The following is a 19,781-nucleotide window of genomic DNA, read 5'->3' as shown; positions in this document are numbered from 1 at the left end:
GCCGAAGCAGACCACGTGAACTGAATTAGTGCGCCACTGGGCCAGCCCCTGATTTTTCTTTTAACTTTTTATTAAGATTATGATAGTTTACAACCTTGTGAAATTTCAGTTGTACATTATTGTTAGTCATGTTGTAGGTGCACCACTTCACCCTTTGTGGCCTCCCCCCACGCCCCCTTTCCCCTGGTAACCACCAATCAACTCTCTTTGTCTCTATGTTTAACTTCCACCTCTGCCTGGAGTCATGCAGAGTTCGTCTTTCTCTGTCTGGCTTATTTCGCTATAACATAATACCTTCAAGGTCCATCCATGTTGTTGTGAATGGGACGATTTTATCTTTTTTGTGGCTGAGTAGTATTGCATTGTACATATATACCATATCTTCTTTGTCCAAGCGTCAGTTGATGGGAACTTAGGTTGCTTCCACGTCTTGGCTATTGTAAATCATGCTGAGATGAACATAGGGGTGCATGGGACTTTTGGAATTGCTGATATTAAGTTCTTTGGATAGATACCCAGTAGTGGGATGGCTGGGTCATAAGGTATTTCTATTTTTAATTTTTTGAGAAATCTCCATACTGTTTTCCATAGTGGCCGCACCAGTTTGCATTCCCACTAGCAGTGTATGAGGGTTCCTTTTTCTTCACAACCTCTCCAACATTTGTCACTTTTTGTTTTGGTTATTTTTGCCATTCTAACAGGTGTAAGGTGATATCTTAGTGTAGTTTTGATTTGCATTTCCCTGATGATTAGTGATGGTGTGCATCTTTTCATGTGTCTATTTGCCATCCGTATATCTTCTTTGGAGAAATGTCTGTTCATGTCCCCTGCCCATTCAGAGGGATGGCTTTCGGGTTGTTTGATTTTTTGTTGTTGAGCTGTGTGAGTTCTTTATACATATATTATGGACATTAACCCTTTGTCAGATAAATAACTTGTAGATATTTTTTCCCAGCTAGTGGGTTGTTTTTTTGTTTCAATCCTGTTTTCCCTTGCCTTGAAGAAGCTCTTTAGTCTGATGAAGTCCCATTTGTTTGTTCTTTCTATTGTTTCCCTCGTCTGAGGAGTTACGGTGTCCGAAAAGATTCTTTTGAAACTGAAGCCAAAGAGTGCACTGCCTATATTCTCTTCTAGAAGACTTATGGTTTCAGGCCTCAGCTTTAGGTCTTTGATCCATTTTGAGTTTATTTTGCTGAATGGTGAAAAGGAATGGTCGATTTTCATTCTTTTACACGTGGCTGTCCAGTTTTCCCAGCACCGTTTGTGGAAGAGACTTTCTCTTCTCCATTGTAGGCCCTTAGCTCCTTTGTCGAAGATTAGCTGTCCATCGATGTGTCATTTTATTTCCGGGCTTTCAATTCCATTCCATTGACCTGTGCACCTGTTTTTGTACCAGCTCCATGCTGTTTTGATTACTGTAGCTTTGTAGTATGCTTTGAAGTCAGGGATTGTGATGCCTCCAGCTTTGTTCTTCTTTCTCAGGAGTGCTTTACAATTCGGGGTCTTCTGTTGCCCCCTATGAATTTCAGGATTCTTTGTTCAATTTCTGTAAAGAATGACATTGGGATTCTGATTGGGATAGCGTTGAATCTGTAGATTGCTTTAGGTAGTATGGACATTTTAACGATGTTTATTCTTCCAATCCATGTGCATGGAATGTCTTTCCATCTCTTTATGTCGTCATCAGTTTCTTCCGAGAAAGGCTTGTAGTTTTCATTGTATAGATCTTTCACTTCCTTGGTTAAATTTATCCCAAGGTATTTGATTCTTTTTGTTGCGATTGTGAATGGGATTGAGTGCTTGAGTTCTTTTTCTGTTACTTCATTGTTAGTGTATAGGAATGCTACTGATTTATGCATGTTGATTTTATGCCCTGCAACTTTGCTGCAGCTGTTTATTATTTCTAATAGTTTTCCTATGGATTCTTTGGGGTTTTCTACATATGAGATCATGTCGTCTGCAAAAGTGAGAGTTTTACTTCTTCATTGCCTATTTGGATTCCTTTCATTTCTTTTTCCTGCCGAATTGCTCTGGCCAACACCTCCAGTACGATGGTGAAAAAGAGTGGTGACAGTGGGCACCCTTGTCTTGTTCCTGTTCTCAGAGGGATGGCTTTCAGCTTTTGTCTGTCGAGAATGATGTTGGCTGTGGGTTTGTCATATATGGTCTTTATTATGTTGAGGTACTTTCCTTCTATACCCATTTTGTTGGGGGTTTTTATCATAAATGGATGTTGGATCTCAGCCCCTGATTTTTCAACAGTATTTCCTGTAGGCACAGTTTTTCGAGGACATTTTCATTACGCATGTCAAAACCTTATAAATGTCAAATACATTTTGTCCCAGAAGATCCACATCCAGAAGTTTGTCCCTACATGGAAAACGTGGCTCAATATCCTGACCATCCCAGAAACTCATCTCATGGGGAAGGTAGCACAGCGATGAGTCCATGACCCTGAAATGGCCCAGTCTTATCACGGACCCAGCACTCAAAGCAGCTGACACGATGGCCTAGAACAGTATACGAGGGGAGGGAGCAAGTGTGGGTTCTGAGGGCCCCTGGGAGGCAAGGAGGCAGAAAGCAGATCAGGGCTGTATGGAAAAGGAGAAGGAAGCCAGATAGATCAGTGAAGGCTCTGGAGGAGGAGAAGGAGCCAGAGGTCTGTTACTGGGCACTGACCCCATACCAGTTGGTCAATTTTCTAATCAGGTCTTTTGCCTGTTGATACATTGGAGTCTCTTCTTTTTCTGACCAATACGGCGGAACATGCGTCTCCGAACTAACAGGTAAATGAAGCACAGAGACGGCTTTAGATTTGGGGGGGGCAGGTGTGAGAGCCTGAGTGAAGAGAGCACTGTCACCAGGATGCTGTAAGAATCCTGGCATTGCAGAAGCACAAAGAATCAAGCCATGACCTGCTGCATCTTAGCTTCTGCACCCCTGACTCCTCCTTCTTAGCTCCTTTCTTGCTGTCACTTGGTTCGCACACTCTTAAAATCTAAGCCATTCTTGGGGTTGTGGGGTGGCTCTCTTCTCAACCCATTCTCTGTCCTCAGGAGATCTCATCTACAGCAGGGACTCCCGCGTTGAACCTCCCGCAAGGACTCCCAGCTCTCGGTCTCTCTTCATCCTTCAATTCCAGACTGTGTGTTCACTTAACTCGTGTTCACCTTCATTTTGAATTCTGTCGACATCTCAAAATTGATGCAGCATGAACTCCTTATCTTTCCTTCTTTTCTTCCCCAAACTGTTCTGTCCTTGTGTCTCTTTTCCCACTTGGGGGAACCACCATCCGTCCAGGCAGCAGCACTATCAAACTTGCAGGAGCCCCTCACTCCTCGACCTCCTGTCCTTCCCATAGTGGCTACTGCACATTCACTGCATGCCCTGACCGCCTGTGTTTCGCTTTCGTCCTCACCGCACCTGGAGGAGCTCCAGCATGCAGTCCACCCACCTGGACTCTAACAGCCTCCTTATGACTAAACGGCCTCCCTTTTTCTGATGACTCTCTGTTTTGATTCACTCTGCACACTGACACGCAAAGGATAGTTTGGGAAAGCAAACTGAGTCTTGTTACTCAAGGCCTTGAATTCTGCATGGAGTCTTCCACATCCCACCCAGGGTTGTTTGCTCTGTACTGCCTTTCCCCCTCATCTTACATCTTGAACGCCCTTCTCCAATCAGGCCACAATATGCATTCTGCCCTGAGGAGGCCTTATTGTTTCCCACTCCCGCTCCTCCCTGGTCCTTGAAACAGCTTCCTCTCTCTCCTGTGTAGCACATCAACTCTGGGGCAATACACAGTTCAGCCTACTGCTTCCTTTTCTGACCGACTGGCCTGAGGGACTCAACCAAGTCTTCAAGAGCCCTTTGCCAATTTCTCTGCCACAACACCACCCACGTGTGCCTTCTAGCAAAGCCAGACAGTGGGCAAGAGTGCTGGTGAATTCCTCAAGGGAATGTATTTCTGGAGACCTGCCAATGAAAGGTAGTATTTCATATGTAGGTAGGACCTATATACACACTTATTGAATCCCCACATATATCATGCTATATACTGAGCTATCTGATATTATTATACATGGAAGCTGGTGATAAATTTAGAGAGGAGAGATGAGACTTATATGTGTATATGTAAGAAGAATTAGGACATGTAGATTTATTAATTAGCATGGAGAAGTTACATACATGAACGTGATAAAGTTGTGGAACAAACAATTGGAGAGTTAGTGTGTTGTAAGATGCAGATGATGTACTTTGAACGGGCAGTAGAAAAGGCAGATTCATGTGGGCTGCTTTAGCGCAAGAATGGTGCAGGTAAGAGGGGAGATTTGAGTTGAAACATGAAGGACGATGATAAGAAGATAACAACGATAGTAGGTGAAAGCTTGGTGTGTCCCAGGCACCAAGAAAGGGCTTTGCATTAACTCAATGAATATTACAGCAGCCCAATGACAGGGTCCTTATGGGCACACTCATTTAACAGATGAAGAAACAGAGGCCCAACAAACATCTAACCTTACCCAGTCGATAGGAAGAAGAGCTGGTATTTGAATCTAAGCAGAAAAGATCCAGCCCATATACAGAACCACTAGCCATAATGCATAGTCGATAAATACTGACTGCTAGATGTTCCCAGACAGGCAGAAGCCCAGGACGTTGGCCTGGGATAAAGTGTGAATGGGACAGGAAAGATTGGGGACATGAAGTTCAGGAGGCCATAGGTCATCTGTGAAACAGGACCTGTGTGGCACTGAAAGAGGCCAGCATGTGTCCATCTACAGAACAAGGCACCAAGTTAAGCCTTAGTGCCAGGTGTTGAGAGAGCTGGCAGATCCTGGAGACAGGAGTCACATCAGCAGCTCCAGCCTTTCTTCTCTCACCTCCCCATGTGGCTAAAGGTCCCAGATCACGGCTTCACTGTTTGCTGACAAAGCCTGCCACAGCTCTCCTGCCCTCTGGAATGTTGTCAAAGTCCAACCCCACAAACGCAGCTCTGGAGTAGTTCATCTATCAGCTTTCTCTGGGCTTGCAAAAGACCAGCCAGACTCTAGTGGGCAAGACCCCCATCTGGGCCAATGGCTGTGTTTTGAGCCCTCCCAAATATCTGGCCATCTGATGTGTAATGTCCCCATCCATACTTTGGAAATAATTTTAATTTATTTGATTTTGCCATTTCTCACAGTTCTATTGGAGGGCTAGGAAGCCATCTCTAACAGTTGCAGCTGGTGCGATATTCAAGGTATATTACCAGTACGATATGTTATATGAAAGGAGATTACTTATGAGGAATGTGGTCATGCATTATTTCTTTTTTTAAAGATTGGCACCTGACCTAACATCTGTTGCAAATCTTTTTGTTTTTTCTCTTCTTCTTCTCCCCAAAGCCCCCCAGTATATAGTTGCATATTCTAGTTGTGAGTGCCTTTGGTTGCGCTATGTGGGATGCTGCCTCAGCATGGCTTGACCAGCAGTGCCATGTTGGCACCCAGGATGCAAACTGGTGAAACTCTGGGGCACCGAACTGGACCGTGCGAACTCCACCACTCGGCAACAGGGCCGTCCCCTGGTCATGCATTTTTGAAGGCTGAGATATCCCACAGTCTCAGGTGTGTGAGCTGGACACCATGGAAAGCTGGTGGTGTCATTTAGTCCCAGTCTGAAGGCCAGAACACCACGGGGCGCTGATGGTGTCAATTCCAGAGCAAGGGCAGGAGAAGATGAGATGAGATGTTCTGCCTCAAGCAGTGAGGAGGGAAAAAGGGGGACAAGTCTTCCTTCTTCCACCTTTTGTTCTATTCAGGCCTCAATGAATTGGATAATGCCCATCCACACTGGGGAGGGCGATCTTCCTTACTGCGTCCACCAACTCAAATGCCAATCTCCTCCAGAAACACCCTCAGAGACACAAGCAGAAATAATGATTGATCTGGGCATCCTTGGCCACTCAGGGTGGCACATAAAATTAACCACCACAGTGGGTAGGGCAACATCATAAACTATGCATAACACTGTTCAAATATGAAGCGTGGCTCCCTAAACCTGCAAAAACGATCTCTCCTGTGGTCAGGACAGTGCCATCATTAGAGTGTCCTTGCCAGGGTCACTGTCCCCTCTGAGTGTAGCACAAGCCCATGGCTATGCGGTCCACACAGCATGGGAGAGTGTAGCTGAGCTGATCACTGAAGGTAGTCAGTCGCAGGGGAGCCGCAGCCTCCTTCTTGTACAACTCACAAATTGAGCAGCTGCAAAAATTCCTCAGCAGATGGCCTCCTGAAAAGAAAGGGGTTTCCACTCTCACCTTCATAATCAGGAAGCTTAGTGACCTGGCAGCAGAGAAATGAAGTGCCCTTAACTTTCATCCTACAGCGACAGAAGAAAGAACTGTGCTTGGGGTTGGGAGTGGGAACGTGAAACCAGAGGGGGACTCAGAGAGGTAGTGCCTTATGCCTGGGCCTTGGCGAGTGGGCAAGAGTTCCAGAGGTAGAAAGGTAGGAAAGGATATGAAAATCCTGAAAGGGGTGGTTGGGAGTTGTTTGAATTCACTGATGGGACCAATCCTGGGAGGCTGCTATGAGTCACTCTGTTGCTGGTTTTTGCCTGCTCTTCCCAAACGTGTGCAACAGTAACCGTCTTGCCAAGATTGCGAGTGCCAACTTGGGGTCCTTCACACTGTGCCCAGCAAGTACTCCGTGATCCCAGAGATGGCAGGATTCCCCTGAATCGCCGCTCGGAGGTTTCTTCATGTCCATGTCGAAGAGCAAAGGGAAACTCACATCGACCTCTGGGGATGGGAGGAGTGAAGCATGGAAGGCTTCCTGGAAGAGGATGGCACGGAGCTAGGCTTGAAGAGCCTGAGTGATCAAGATTTCCAAAGTCTGAGAAGACAGGAAACTAAGGAAAAGATACGTGAAAAGCCTCGAAGCAGAGCTAGGCGTTGAGGGATGGACATAGAAGAAGAAAGAAAGAACAAGAAGAGCAAAGATTTCAGTCAATAAGCAGAGCCTTGGGACATGAGCGGGGTTTGCGCTCTTGGAGCTGGAGCGAGTGGCCAGTCTCGCTGTCAATCGTCGCAGACCCGCCAATGACGACGTGGGAAGGCGGGGCCAAAGGAACGCTGTCCAGGGAAGCGAAACGCTTGACCGGGCTCTTTAAAACGTGGATTGTGCAGCGCGGCTTCCGTGGACCGTTCCCCTCCGGGATGGGGGAACATGGCGGCTCCGTCTCCTGCTGTCCCCAAAGTGTAAGTTCCCTTGACTTCCTACTTGGCTGTCTGTAGGGTGATTGGAGGGAAGCGGGGGGACGGTGTGTGCTCAGCTCCTCTGACAGGCAGTGTGCCCGGGGCGGGCTTTTGGGTGGAGGGCAGAGAAGGCCCCTTAGCGGCGTCCGGGCCCCCGGTGGAGCTTGCGGCACAACCTGATGGAAGGCTCACCTCGTCTGCTCGTGGCGGTGTGGGCCTTGACCCCCCTGTTGGTGGTCTTCAGGACTGGAGGTGTCTGCAGCTTGGAGAGGAGGAAGGGGCTGGGGCGGAGGGCCGAGTGGCCGTGGGTCCAGGACGGGCCGTGGCCGTTGGCGGCCAGGGAGCGGGTGTGGCCTTTGGTTGTCCAGTGTCGCGGGCTGGAGGCTGGCCCCGGGTGTTTGTGGAAATCTGGGTCCTGTCCGTTTCCGTGAGCCCTTTCGTCAGGGTCGGGATTTCGGTGATTTTCGACTCGGACAGAGGGAGGTGACGCGCTCAGGGAGCGTGTGTGCGAGGGTGACAGCTGGTGGCCCATGGCCGCCTGCGAGCGCAGACTTGGGTTTCCCTGCCCAGCGTGAGTGCGCGTTTCCTTTCATTGGTTGCTCCCATTTCGGGATGCTCTTCTTCCCGTGCGGCTGAAAAAGAACGACACCCTGATAACGTCGGGGGAAAGAGTGAACAGCCGGCCTGCTCAGCTCAGGCTTGGCTTGTTCCCTGACCCCGCGAGTCCCCTTCAGTCAGCACTGCACGCTGTTTTACGTATTTCTGCAAAGCCCTTCTGAACCTAATGTCATCGCGCTGAGTGGAGAGTGGCCCAGACGCTGTCAGTGTGTTTGCATGCAAACTGTAGTGTTCCCTACGCTTTTCCAGTGTGAAACCCAGCGGTGTGATGGGCGAGCCCTTGTTGCTTCGAGTCCCTGAGGGGCATCACGGCCCCGGGGCTTCTATTGCTGGTTTCATTCTGTAATCTCATCCGTCCGTAGCGCGCGGTGTTTTTGTCTTCCTCGTGATTTTGTGGCCATTTGCATGTGTTTAATGTGGATTTCAGCTGGGTTTCCTAAGCATTCTTCAAACGATAGTCTCTTCCGTGTGCCCTTTGGGAAGTGATTTGTGCGGCTGAGCACCAGAAGTGTTCCAGTCTGTGTGAAGGCCCCTTAGCCACCCTTGTCAGCCAGGACTGGACCCTGCTGGGCACTGAATTTTGCATGTCCTTCCTCATGCGTTTAATGAGGAGGTCCTGGCCCTCCCCATAAACGTCCTTTAAATGGTTTCGGGGAAATTTTAATTTACAGAGCTGGAATGTACCCTCTGATAGAGTGTCATAAGTTTATAATGTAATTGCGTGTTTGACCTGATTTATATTGTTCTATTCTGGTGTTTCTCCGTCTTCCTAACTTTTCTTAAAAACTCAACGTTCTGAGGTCCTCTCCACGTACAGGGCCGAACTTTCAGTTGGCTGAGTCCTTGTTGTTTTACGACAGCGAATGCTCTTAACCGTATGTTGACGTGCGTCCCTGGCCCGGGGTGGGATTGTGTTTTACGGAACAATGGCATTTGGGGTCATTTTATTCTGTTAAAGATACGTCCTGATCCTTTTCGTAAGCTTTGTGTTAAAGTTTTTCATGTCACCTTCGATTGACAAATGAGGACAAGATGGTCCTAATTGTGTCTGTGCGTTTTGCTTTACGACACTTAGCGGCTTCAAGCGGTCTGCTAGCCTAATCTTGCATTTTATTTACTGTTAAGGGTTTTTCATACCATTAAAGTTTTGAAATTTTAGCTTTTACGTTTCTTATTTCATAGCTCTAATAAAAATTAAGAAAGGTTTGTTTTCAATGTTAAAAATTCACACGTTGTCGATCTGGCTGAGCGGTGCTGTTTTACGACACTGAATTCCCGGAAGTGCGCCTCACTGGTCAACACTGGAAGTCATTTGGGTTCTTCGGGGATTTCATTTCCAGCAATCATTGTGTGTTGCGTGTCGCGTTATTCGATTGGGTTCTGTCCTGAGTCCTTTCATGCATTTCCTGTTAAAATCGTGGGGCATTTTCCACTTACAGAGATGGAAATTCACCTCCAGAATGAGTGCTGTTAAGAGGGAATGGCCCTTGCAGGTCATCGGGCATGCTTATGTCTATTACTGGAGGGCAATAATTGTGCATTTATTCCGTTGTCATTTCTTTAAGTGTTGGCCTGGTTCCTCCTTCCCTGGTGTTGTCCCAGAGAAGAAACGTTTTGTGTAGTTTCTATGTACAGAAAAGCAGGATAGGCCAATTCATGTCCTGACCGGTCTGCCCCAGGACCACTGCTATCCCATCTGTTTGAGGTCCTGGGCCAGACTGCAAGTACCATTGCCCCACCCCCACGTCAAAGGGTGCTGTCCTTGCCTCTTTGCACACAAGTGCTGACTGTGCCTTAGTGGCTCAAAGTGTTACAATGTCGGGTTAAGAAATCGACAGTGCCCGTGTGTTTATCCTCATGCCTCCGTCCTGCGACATCCACTGTGTATTCAAGGGGAGAATTAAATTAAAGGAACATTGTTGTTTTCCTCAAAATCCTGAGGACACTATCGCCTGACAGTAACCTCAGAATTGTCAAGGAAAACAACTACTTCCTCTACATAATGGTGATGGTTGAGTTGGCTTATGAGCCTTCTTGCAGGTTGATTCTTGATACTGACTTGAATTATGTATGTTAGCTCATGTAGAGATGATTTAATGACTTGAATATTGGTGGGGCATTGGTGTTCTCTAAATCCACCTTGATCACATTTAGAAATGGGACAGATGTATTGCTGGTATTTGCTTTACTGGTTGTATTGCTGGTCTTCCTTTATCTGCGCAGTTGGTACTGGCAGGAATACCAATTTCCGGAATTGGGACACTCACTCACCTCGCCGGTGAGTCCTGCCTTTTCAGGCAGAGCCCCAGACCTGGATCAATACCTACGTGTGGAATGAAGGTGCTTTTAATCCGTGCCCATTGCCCATAGTACAGTAGGACGTATTGCAAATTAAGAGCAAATTCCCCAATCTGTGTATTTCCAGATGTCCGGTTGTTTCCGTTGTTTTGTCCTCAAAGACCTATGTTCGATATCGGATGGTAGTAACGTTATGTACTATATGAAATTCTTCATGAAATTGTTCTGGATTCAGTTAGCTCATGCCTAGTTTTAGCAGTCTTTGAACTTAATCTTTTACCAATTACTGAGACTAATATAACGACCCAGTTGTCTAATGTGCATCTCATGGTCTATTAAGTAGAAGACAGAACCCATGTGAATGAATTGTTACCTGTAATCTTACGTGGCATGTAAGTGTCAGTAATTGGGAACACAGTGAGAGCAGGCACACATTCCAAAGGTTTGTTACCATCCTTTTATGTGTGAGTCAGTTCCCTTATTACTGAACAGAAAAAATGGAGTTGGGAGACCCCGGCCCCCCCCCCCCCCCCCGCCTTCTAGCCAGTCACTGGTCACACCTGTCAACATAATGTTGAGTGAATCCCATCCGTGTTTGAGTAAAGCGGGATGAACCCTGGTTCACTTGAAGGGGCAATGAGGCCTCTAAAGCAGTGGTCTTATCTTGTGGTTTGACTCATGGAGCGCCTGTCTCACAGTGTCTTTCACTCTTTTGGCCTAGCTCACACAAGGTGCGTGAGTGGGTCCTCTGGCCTCACCGACCATTTTCAGAAATTTCTCAGGATAAGGGAAAGAACCAGTTCGCCTGAGCCGCTTGACTTATATGAGTTGGCAAGTAAACTGTTTTTCCTGCAGTTGTGCTGGGCTGTCCACCCAAAGTCAAGTCTCCTTGCAGATTTCTACCATCACCATCCCCTTCAGGACCTGTGGTGGCAAAGTCCAGTCCAGGTCATCCTGTGGGCCTGTACGGAGAAGAGAGTGGAACTGGAACCAACAGTCAAGAGCAGGCAGACAAGTAAGTGCCATCTCGTGTGATGGGAGGCCACAGGTGTTGGGGGGAGGGTAGCACTGATCTCCTGTTAGCTGTAGCGCTATTTCAGATGGTGTGGAAATCCCTTCCCTGAGTGTCTAAGAGGGGAATTTCCGGGAACGTCGGGGGCACTCCCTGGGCACTGCTTATGAACCCCATGTCAGAGATGCTAGGTCTACCGCCAATTTCTGGGCTAGTCAGTGGCGTCTTTTTCCAGTCCCTATTGGTGTTCCTCTGTTTCCTGTGGGTGCCACTGTTACAGACACCTTGACTTTATTAGACTGTCAGATTTCAAAAAGAACCGATGTTGACATTTTCACGTCAAGGTTTTGATCTGTCTTATCCTTTGGAAAACCTTTGCCAGACCAGGCAGAAGCAGGATGGACTAGATGGGACGGTCAAACACAACCTTCAGGAATCCAAAGATTGTGGGAGATTGCTCATGTGCTTTTTATCTCGGGTGTGAGATCGTGGATTTGGATGTGATTTAAGACCGGGTCTAAGTGGGAAACGGGGGAGAAGGTGAGACCCGTCCACCAAGTGGGTGCCAGACAATGGCAATCTGCCAGTCTACCCCGGTTGTGGGTGGGTGAGCATTTACGTAGCAGTGGTCCTGCAGGCATAGTCTAGCAATTGAAGTAATGAATAGGTCCGTACTTGCTCACGCGCTTACCCCTCCGTACGTTGTTGGCCACTTTGTTGCCTAGCAGATGTTGCTGCGACCAGACGTTGTGTTTCGTGGACAATAGATTTCTGGTATCTGAGTGAGAAAGACCCTTGGCCCTTTCTAGCTCTCATCTTTGAGCTTGAGTTTCCACAGATGGAGATGGGGAGCACACCTTGCTATCAGGTATGTTGTGAGAATCAAGTGTGATGATCCTTGTAAGTGCTCGGCATGCAGCGGGTCCTGAAGGAAGTAGCTGAGCACTTCCAGAATCCGTAGATTAGAGCAGACCCTTGTGGCTTGGTTGAGGTCCTCTCCCTCCCTGTGAGCCCCCGCTTCCACTTCAGTTCTTGAGACCCTAGGCGTCATTTCAACGAAATGTTTTGTTTCCTTTCACAGGACCAGCAAATTTCCTCAGCGATTCCTTCAATCTCTCTAGAAACCAACTTCTCTACTTCTCCTGTGATGCCAGGGGAAAGCCGGGCAATTCGGACTTTGCCTTCTCTGAGCTGCAGTCTTTCCGGCGAACATGGACACCTTTCGTCAAAGCTGATGTGGCTCAGCACCAAGTTCAGGCTGGAGGCTTCTTGTTCACTGGCAGTGCCACCAAGATCTCCTCTGTTCCCTGTCTGTATAAAGTCACTTGTTTTCTGGGGGGTGGTTAATTTGTTGAAACTTAAGTGAAGAGTTTGGGTAATTGGGAGGGAGTTCTTGATACAAATCTGCACTAGGTAAGGTGCGTTCCAAGACGCTTCTGCCCTTTAGTCTCATGGATGGCTCTGGTTCCCGGTTCCTCTATTGCTTTATTGGCACAGGTTTCATCCAGAAGGTCGCATCACAGAAGCTGAAGTTCACTCACCAAGGGTGAAAACAATCCACATTTCTTTGTGAGTAGAGACTAAAGTATGTTGCCTTTATGCAGCCCACTGACACTTCAAAGTCATTGTTGATCCTTCTGATTGGTTGGATCACATAAGATTTGCAGAAGATAGGGGTCATTATGTTGTCTGCCCAGTGAAAACCTGAGACCTGAGATACTTAGAAATACCTGTGCTCAAGCCCATGTTCCTTCACCAAGTGACATGACAGTGACCATCACTGGCCTGGTTGCTAGTCAAAAACTCAACTTGTGAAACTTAACCGTAACTGCGATGCCTTCTTCCCCTTCCACATACACTAGGGCCCGCTGCCCAGGACATTCATTTGAGGTCCCTTCATGGCGGGAGGGGTGCGAAAGACCTAGATGAATGGTTTCAGGGTCAATCTGCTGAGTATTGGCACTTGAAAACAAGTGACGGCTTTGAGGATTCCAAAAGAGTGACTCTAATTGATGACATTCTCAAAATCAAGACTCTCAGGGAAAGAGAAGCTGATCGGGTTCTCTCCCAGGAGTTCGTTCTGAGGCGAGCCATGTCACTCACCCAGTGAGACATGTACTCATGAATGTCTGCTCACTCCTGGGAGTGTTAATGTGCTGTAGCTTTTGGTGTGAAGTATTCCATGTCAAAGTCGCGTTTGCCATATGTATTTTTTCATTCCTCTTGTTGCTGTGGGGGTTGGAAAGAGAAGGGATTATATTGGACCCCTTAAGGGTAGGCTCCTGAAATGGAGTGTATTCCTTGTTATACTGGTTCCCTGTTCTGTGCAAAATGTCTATGGCGGAATAGTATTCCATTGTATGTATGTACCACATTTTCTTTACCCACTGATCTGTTGATGGACACTGAGCCTGTTCCGTGTGTCGGCTGTTGTGAAGAGTGCGCCATTGAACACCGGGGTGCAGACACGGCTTTGAGACAGTGATTTCGTTTCCATTGGCTGTACACCCAGGGCTGGGATTGCCGGATCATGGGGTGGCTCTCCTTTTACTTCTTGAGGAACTTGCATACTGTTTTCCATTGTGGCTGAAGCAGTTTACATGGGGGAACACTTCTTGAACTAAAGAGATTTCATGACTGGTTCTCCAGCCACTTCTGATTGTCTGTTCTCTTGAGGAGAAGAATGATGGAGGTTGGAGGCTCTGGTGGGGAAGGGGGTTCTGTGATCAGGAAAGATGGAAGGACTAACTCCTTGCTTCCGGGGCTTGAAGCCTAGAGCTGGGAAGGGGGCTGGACAGAGTGTCCTCTGTAGAGCTGCTCTCAGAGCAGGAGGACAGAGCAGAGAGGAGGGTATGCGCCCTCAGTGTCAAAGGCGTGTTGGCCTTTGTATGTTCCAGAGTGCCTCCTGCCCGCTGGCCCATCCATGGCACTACCAGGGATCAGCATGGCTGGAGGATAAAAGATAACAATGCAGATGGTTGAGTGTGACATGAGAACATACGGCCCTCTGGCCAAGATGAAATTTTGACGATGGGGACTGTTGCTGACTTGTGCAATAGGAGTATTTTGGACTTTGCTGCTGAGGAATGCTTTGCTGTTTCTGCCTGATTCTGTGCACTGACTTAGCCTGTGAATAATGGCTCGAGGAACATTGGCTCTTTGCCCTCCTACGTTGTTGTGTAGTACATTAACATGAGGGAGTCTTCTGAGAGAGAACTGCTGCTGTCTCCGGGGAATAATCGCTCTTGGTTGAGGTGCCCAGTCACTCTTTCGTATTGTTGATGAGCTGTGTCCCCATGGAGAGAATGATGAAAGCGAGCTGCTGTTGCTGCTGTGATATTTCCACAAACCACGCTGACACTTCTTCCTTCCACCATCACATGACTCAGTTGCCTTTTTCAAGTCGCCCAAAAAGCGCATGATGGCAATGGCCGAATGTGGGGTGTGGGAAATTCTGGGTCCCTGGGGAGAAATTGGCCATGGCCCGCCGTCAGGCTTGCGTGCTCTGACATGAAGGTGCTGAACAGAATGTCGTCCACCATGCAGGGCGATGGCATCTTAGGAGTCATTAGGGATGCTGAATTTCTGGATGGGAGTTGGGCTGGAGCTTTAGCCAAGCGTTACCATGTGAGCTGTCGGCACTCTTCCGCTGAGTACACTCTGCACATTGGTAGGAAGAGGAGAGTCACTGGGCCCTGTCCATGAACAGTAGATGAGGCCGTGGACATTTAGATCCTCATGGGTGTGTGCCGATAAGGCTGGATGTCCAGGAACGTGCCTGGCGAGCTCTCCAGGCTGGAGGATTTTGCCCTCCTATTCTTCATTGCTGAATAGGACAGCATGTAGTCAGTGGCTCTGGCTGTCCCTTCCCCTGTTTCTGTGAGAAGGTGTTGCTGCTTGGTGGTCAGCCCCTCTGCCCCTTTGGTCTTCTCACAGGGGTGGTGATGTTGCCTCGAGGGGACGTTGTGTGCACTCTCAGGGAAGTGGGTGCTGTCCACAACGGTGAGGGGCGTCGGCACAGGGTTGGGTGCTGCAGCTATGGAGGGGCAAGAGGGTGAGGACAGTCGCAATTAGAGGAGAGGAGACCCCCTCTGTGTTTCCTATTTCAGGCTTTTGATTTCTCCGCATTGGTGAAGTCTGGGGCTGGCACAGAAGTACCTAGCGGAGATATGACGACACTCTGAGGGTAGGAGGAAAACTTGAGAGTGTGGAGGACAAGGGACTTTGGTGCGACAGTCGTGAAGGGCATGGTGGGCGCAGGGCTGTGTCTCGTGTCCCCTATGTGCCTTCTCCCACACCACCTTAGGGTCAGCATAGCGGTGGGACAGGAGGTCACAGTGGACACTGATGGACATGCTGTGAGAAAATATGGCTCCCTTGTCAAGTTAAGACGTTTATTCTGCCAACAGGGTTTTACTTTCCATTTTCCCAGGGAACTGAGTGTTTGTCTGCAGGTGGAGTCAGAGGGTTGATCTCTGTGTGTTGTGACACACAGCAGGTGACATGACACTTGGTAGGAGGAGAGGACTCAGATGGTTGTCTCTGGTGAATAATCGCTCTTGGTAGAGGTGCCCAGTCACTCTTTCGTGCTGTTGATGAGTTGTGTCCCCATGGAGAGAATGATGAAAGCGAGCTGCTGTTGCTGCTGTGATATTTCCACAGACCACGCAGACACTTCTTCCTTCCACCATCACATGACTCAGTTGCCTTTTTCAAGTCCCTCAAAAAGCGCATGCCGGCAATGGCCGAATGTGGGGTGTGGGAAATTCTGGGTCCCTGGGGAGAAATTGGCCGTGGCCCGCCGTCAGGCTTGCGTGCTCTGACATGAAGGTGCTGAACAGAATGTCGTCCACCATGCAGGGCGATGGCATCTTAGGAGTCATTAGGGATGCTGAATTTCTGGATGGGAGTTGGGCTGGAGCTTTAGCCAAGCGTTTGCATGTGAGCTGTCGGCACTCTTCCGCTGAGTACACTCTGCACATTGGTAGGAAGAGGAGAGTCACTGGGCCCTGTCCATGAACAGTAGATGAGGCCGTGGACATTTAGATCCTCATGGATGTGCGCAGATGAGCCTGGATATCCAGGAATGTGCCTGGTGAGCTCTCCAGGCTGGAGGATTTTGCCCACCTATTCTTCATTGCTGAATAGGACAGCATGTAGTCAGTGGCTCTGGCTGTCCCTTCCCCTGTTTCTGTGAGAAGGTTTTGCTGCTTGGTGGTCTGCCCCTCTGCCCTTCTGGTCCTCTCACAGGGGTGGTGATGTTGCCTTGAGGGGACCTTGTGTGCACTCTCAGGGAAGTGGGTGCTGTCCACAACGGTGAGGGGCGTCGGCACAGTGTTGGATGCTGCAGCTATGGAGGGGCAAGCGGATGTGGACAGTTGCAGTTTGAGAAGAGGACGCCTCCTCTGGTTTTCCTATATTTCGCTGTTGATTTCTCTCCATTGCTGAAGTCTGAGGCGGGCACATAAGTGCCGAGTGGAGATATAAGCACACTGTGAGAGTAGAATGAAAAATTGAGAGTGTGAAGGAAAAGGGACTTTGGTGTGACAGCTGTGATGGGCATCGTGGGTTCAGGGCTGTGTCTCGTGTCCCCTACATACATTCTCCCGCACTACCTTTGGGTCATCTTATCCGTGGGCCAGAAGGTCACAGTGGACACTGATGGACGTGATATGAGATAATATGGCTCCCTTGTCCAGTTAAGATGTTTATTGTGGTGACAACTGTCATTTTCCGTTTTCCCAGCGAACTGAGTTTGTCTGCAGGTGAAGTCAGAGGGTTGATCTCTGTGTGTTGTGACACACAAGAGGTGACATGACACTTGGTAGGAGGAGAGGACTCTGATCCTGTTTTATGGCTAGTTCGTGTGCTGTCCTCTCAAAAGGGTGGAAAGAATGTGCAAATGTGGGCACTCCCGTACCATTTGAATGATCTCCTCTAGACCCCGCGGGATTCGAGTTTGCCCTCTCAGTCCATCGTGCTGACTCCAGGAGCACAGTGTGTGGATTCCCGAGGGTGGCCGGTCAGGCCAGCTCCACGTTGATATTTGCCTTGGCCTTCTGAGCTTCCCTTGCCTCTCCTTCTTCATGCGCAGACCTAGCGTGCTGCTGCTTCTCCACTTCAGAGAACAGCCGTGGGCGCTGTGCAGTGAATCCTGGGGGGAGTCACTGCCTTTCTCAGTGTCCCCCAGCAGTCAGACACAGCGGCCTTCCAGAGTGCCGAAAGGCCCGTGGTCGAGCCAGCTCTCGGATCAACTGGGGGACTGTTGTCGTGGGGGCGTTGCTGAGCTGCCGTGTGTGAAATATGGTTAAAGCCGGGGACCACGCAGCTGGGCCACTTCTCCAGAGCCCAGGAGAGATGGGCTGGGTACTGAAAGATTTGCTACGTGTGTCCATTCTATGTTGTCTTCTTATTACACAAAATAATAATAATGGTAATTATTATTATTATTATTATTAGAGGGTGGAAGGAAACTTTGGAGGGGATGGGTCTGTTTATGGCACAGGTTTTGGTAATGGTTCACAGATGTCTACCTATTTCCACAGTCTTTAAATCATATACATTAAATATGTACAGCTCTTTTGGGTCATTCTTTCCTTCATCCCTCAAGAAAGTGGTTTCAGAAAATAATATTAAAGGCCCTCCCCTGACTACAGATGAGCGCTCCCTCTCAAATGTCTTTAGCTTTAGGACTGAAGGGAAGACTGCTTCTCCATGGTTAAAGGGGTAACGGCGTTGACTGCGTGTGGATTCTTTTGGGCCTTGGACTTTCCACTTATATGGAGCCTTAGCATTGGCCGTGTGTAAGGATAACTTTTAGTCCACAGGGTGTTGACTTTCCTAGACTCACAGCGGTTCTCCAGAACCCATGAACTTCACCTGAAGGACTTCGACTCAGAGATGGGGCCTGTGACATCAGCTACTTGTCATGTGACCAGAAATTGATGTCGGGGTACTGTGACTTTGGCATTAGGTTGGACTTTGGGTTGTTTTCCTTGTTTACAACGTGTGCTTTTGTGCTTACTCAAGAAATCTTTTGAAATACTGTACATGTGGAGACGTGTCCAGATGTGTCTGTCCTGTCCGTGTATTCTACAGGGTGACCGCCGAGGTCTCAGGCTGAGTAGCCTTTCCAGTAGGAGCCTTTTCTCGGAGACCTTCCCTCACCCTCTGTTTACTGTGTGACTGAGTTCCCTGGCCATACCAACTCGGTGTGATACTTTTCTGCTATCCTCATTGCTGTGTCTTTACAATGTGTTTGCTGCTTCTGTTTCTTGCATTTTAAAGAACCCTTGTGTTCTCCCAATAAAATTCACTTGTTTCAGAAGATTCCACTTGTCGATTGTTTTCTTCGCAGTCAACACCCTCAGGTCAAGGGAGCTGCGGCTGTGCCATGTGCATCATCACTTGCACCGGGGCCGAGCTCTGTGCCATAGATCCTGAGGCATCAAGGACAGGGGCCTGGTGGCAGGGGAAGGGGCTCTCCAGGCCCTGATGGAAGTTCTCCCCTTTGTTAAGCTGGCCCCTGTGTTTAGAGACGTACTCCCCTACAGGTGGTGGGTAATCTAATGCCTCCCCTTATGGGGTGATCCTTTGAGCCACTTCTTGAAGGCCATCAGCACAGATGTGGGGACTGTGGAGTAAGGGTGGGAGGTCTTCTGATAGGTCCAGGGGTAAGGCGGGGTAGGGTAGTCAGCATGCTTCTAGAGAAGGTCCGTTCAGAAGTGGTTGGGTCTTTGGGTCTGGTTCCCTTCCTGGGATTTCATACACGTCTTGGGCTGCAGGTGTCAGCAAGTGTTCTTGCCATCCAGTCTACAGGGACCCAAGCTGCAATGTCCCATTTGTAACGGGAGTTCATCGTTACGCAAAGTTCAAATCACTTCTCTTTGTCCTCACTGCAACTGAACCTTTATCGATATCCCTTTTCTTACCCTCTCTGGTGTCACCGAATGAGTCTCACGTTCGAATGTGACCATTTCCCCTTTTGGCCTTAGTTCAGGTTAGCGGGTATGACGCTACCAGAGACATTGGCTTTTCCTCTTTGCCAAAGACCAGCAAATCACATTGCTGCTCTGATGGCGAGGTTCCCAGTTGACACCGGGAGTTCATTTCCTCAGAGGGGGGTCCGGGTTGGTGAGGGCGGGGCCGTGGGCGGTACCCAGCAACTGCGCAGTCTCTGCCCACAAAGGCTGTGGTCGCTCCAGCGCAGGCGCAGTAGGTACCCAAGGCAGTGGACGAGCGAGACGCCGGCGTGGCTCTAATGCCTGTTGGTGGAGGCCGGTCCAGAATCGCGGGAGGCGTGGCCAGAATCGGAGGGGAGGTGCTGAGGGTTTTCAGGAGGGGCGGTGGATGAGGACTGGGTCACAGGAGAAGACGTCAGGCCACTGGGCTCCATATGCATGGTGAAGGCGGGGGCTGCAGGGAGTGAAGTGGGGAGGATCCAAGTGCTCAGGCGCTGAGGCGTCCGCGTGGTGCCCCCCCTCCCTGTCCACCACCCACCTGTACTTCTGACATCCTCAGTCAACGTTGGCCTCCGGATGCCCCTTCTGGGAGGTTTTGTGAACACATTTTCCTGCTCATTCATGCGTCTGTCAACCCAAGATTTTTGGCCCA

General features: G+C 48.9%; 1 protein-coding gene across 4 annotated transcripts in view; it reads left to right on the top strand.

Moving 5' to 3' along the window:
- The first annotated feature begins 5,387 nt into the window (after positions 1-5,387).
- The window catches only part of LOC103545353 (uncharacterized), a 33,274-nt gene continuing 18,880 nt past the window's right edge, over positions 5,388-19,781 (top strand). Inside the window, exons 1-4 of one of the 4 annotated variants that reach the window (XR_011535933.1) lie at positions 5,388-7,243; positions 10,878-11,171; positions 11,897-12,036; positions 12,250-18,497. Coding sequence is in view for 2 of the 4 variants with exons in the window: in XM_070604388.1 (XP_070460489.1) it covers positions 7,085-7,243; positions 11,012-11,171; positions 11,897-12,036; positions 12,250-12,534 (744 nt within the window). In the remaining 2 variants the exon portion in view is untranslated. Of the gene's footprint in view, positions 7,244-10,877; positions 11,172-11,896; positions 12,037-12,249; positions 18,498-19,781 lie in introns of those variants that run through there. The other 3 variants (XM_070604388.1, XM_070604391.1, XM_070604389.1) reach the window with 3 other exon arrangements.

Source organism: Equus przewalskii, chromosome X (assembly GCF_037783145.1).
Source record: "Equus przewalskii isolate Varuska chromosome X, EquPr2, whole genome shotgun sequence".
NCBI lineage: Eukaryota > Metazoa > Chordata > Mammalia > Perissodactyla > Equidae > Equus > Equus przewalskii.
The sequence above is the reverse complement of the archived record's forward strand: the minus strand, read 5'-3'. Positions and strand labels throughout refer to the sequence as shown.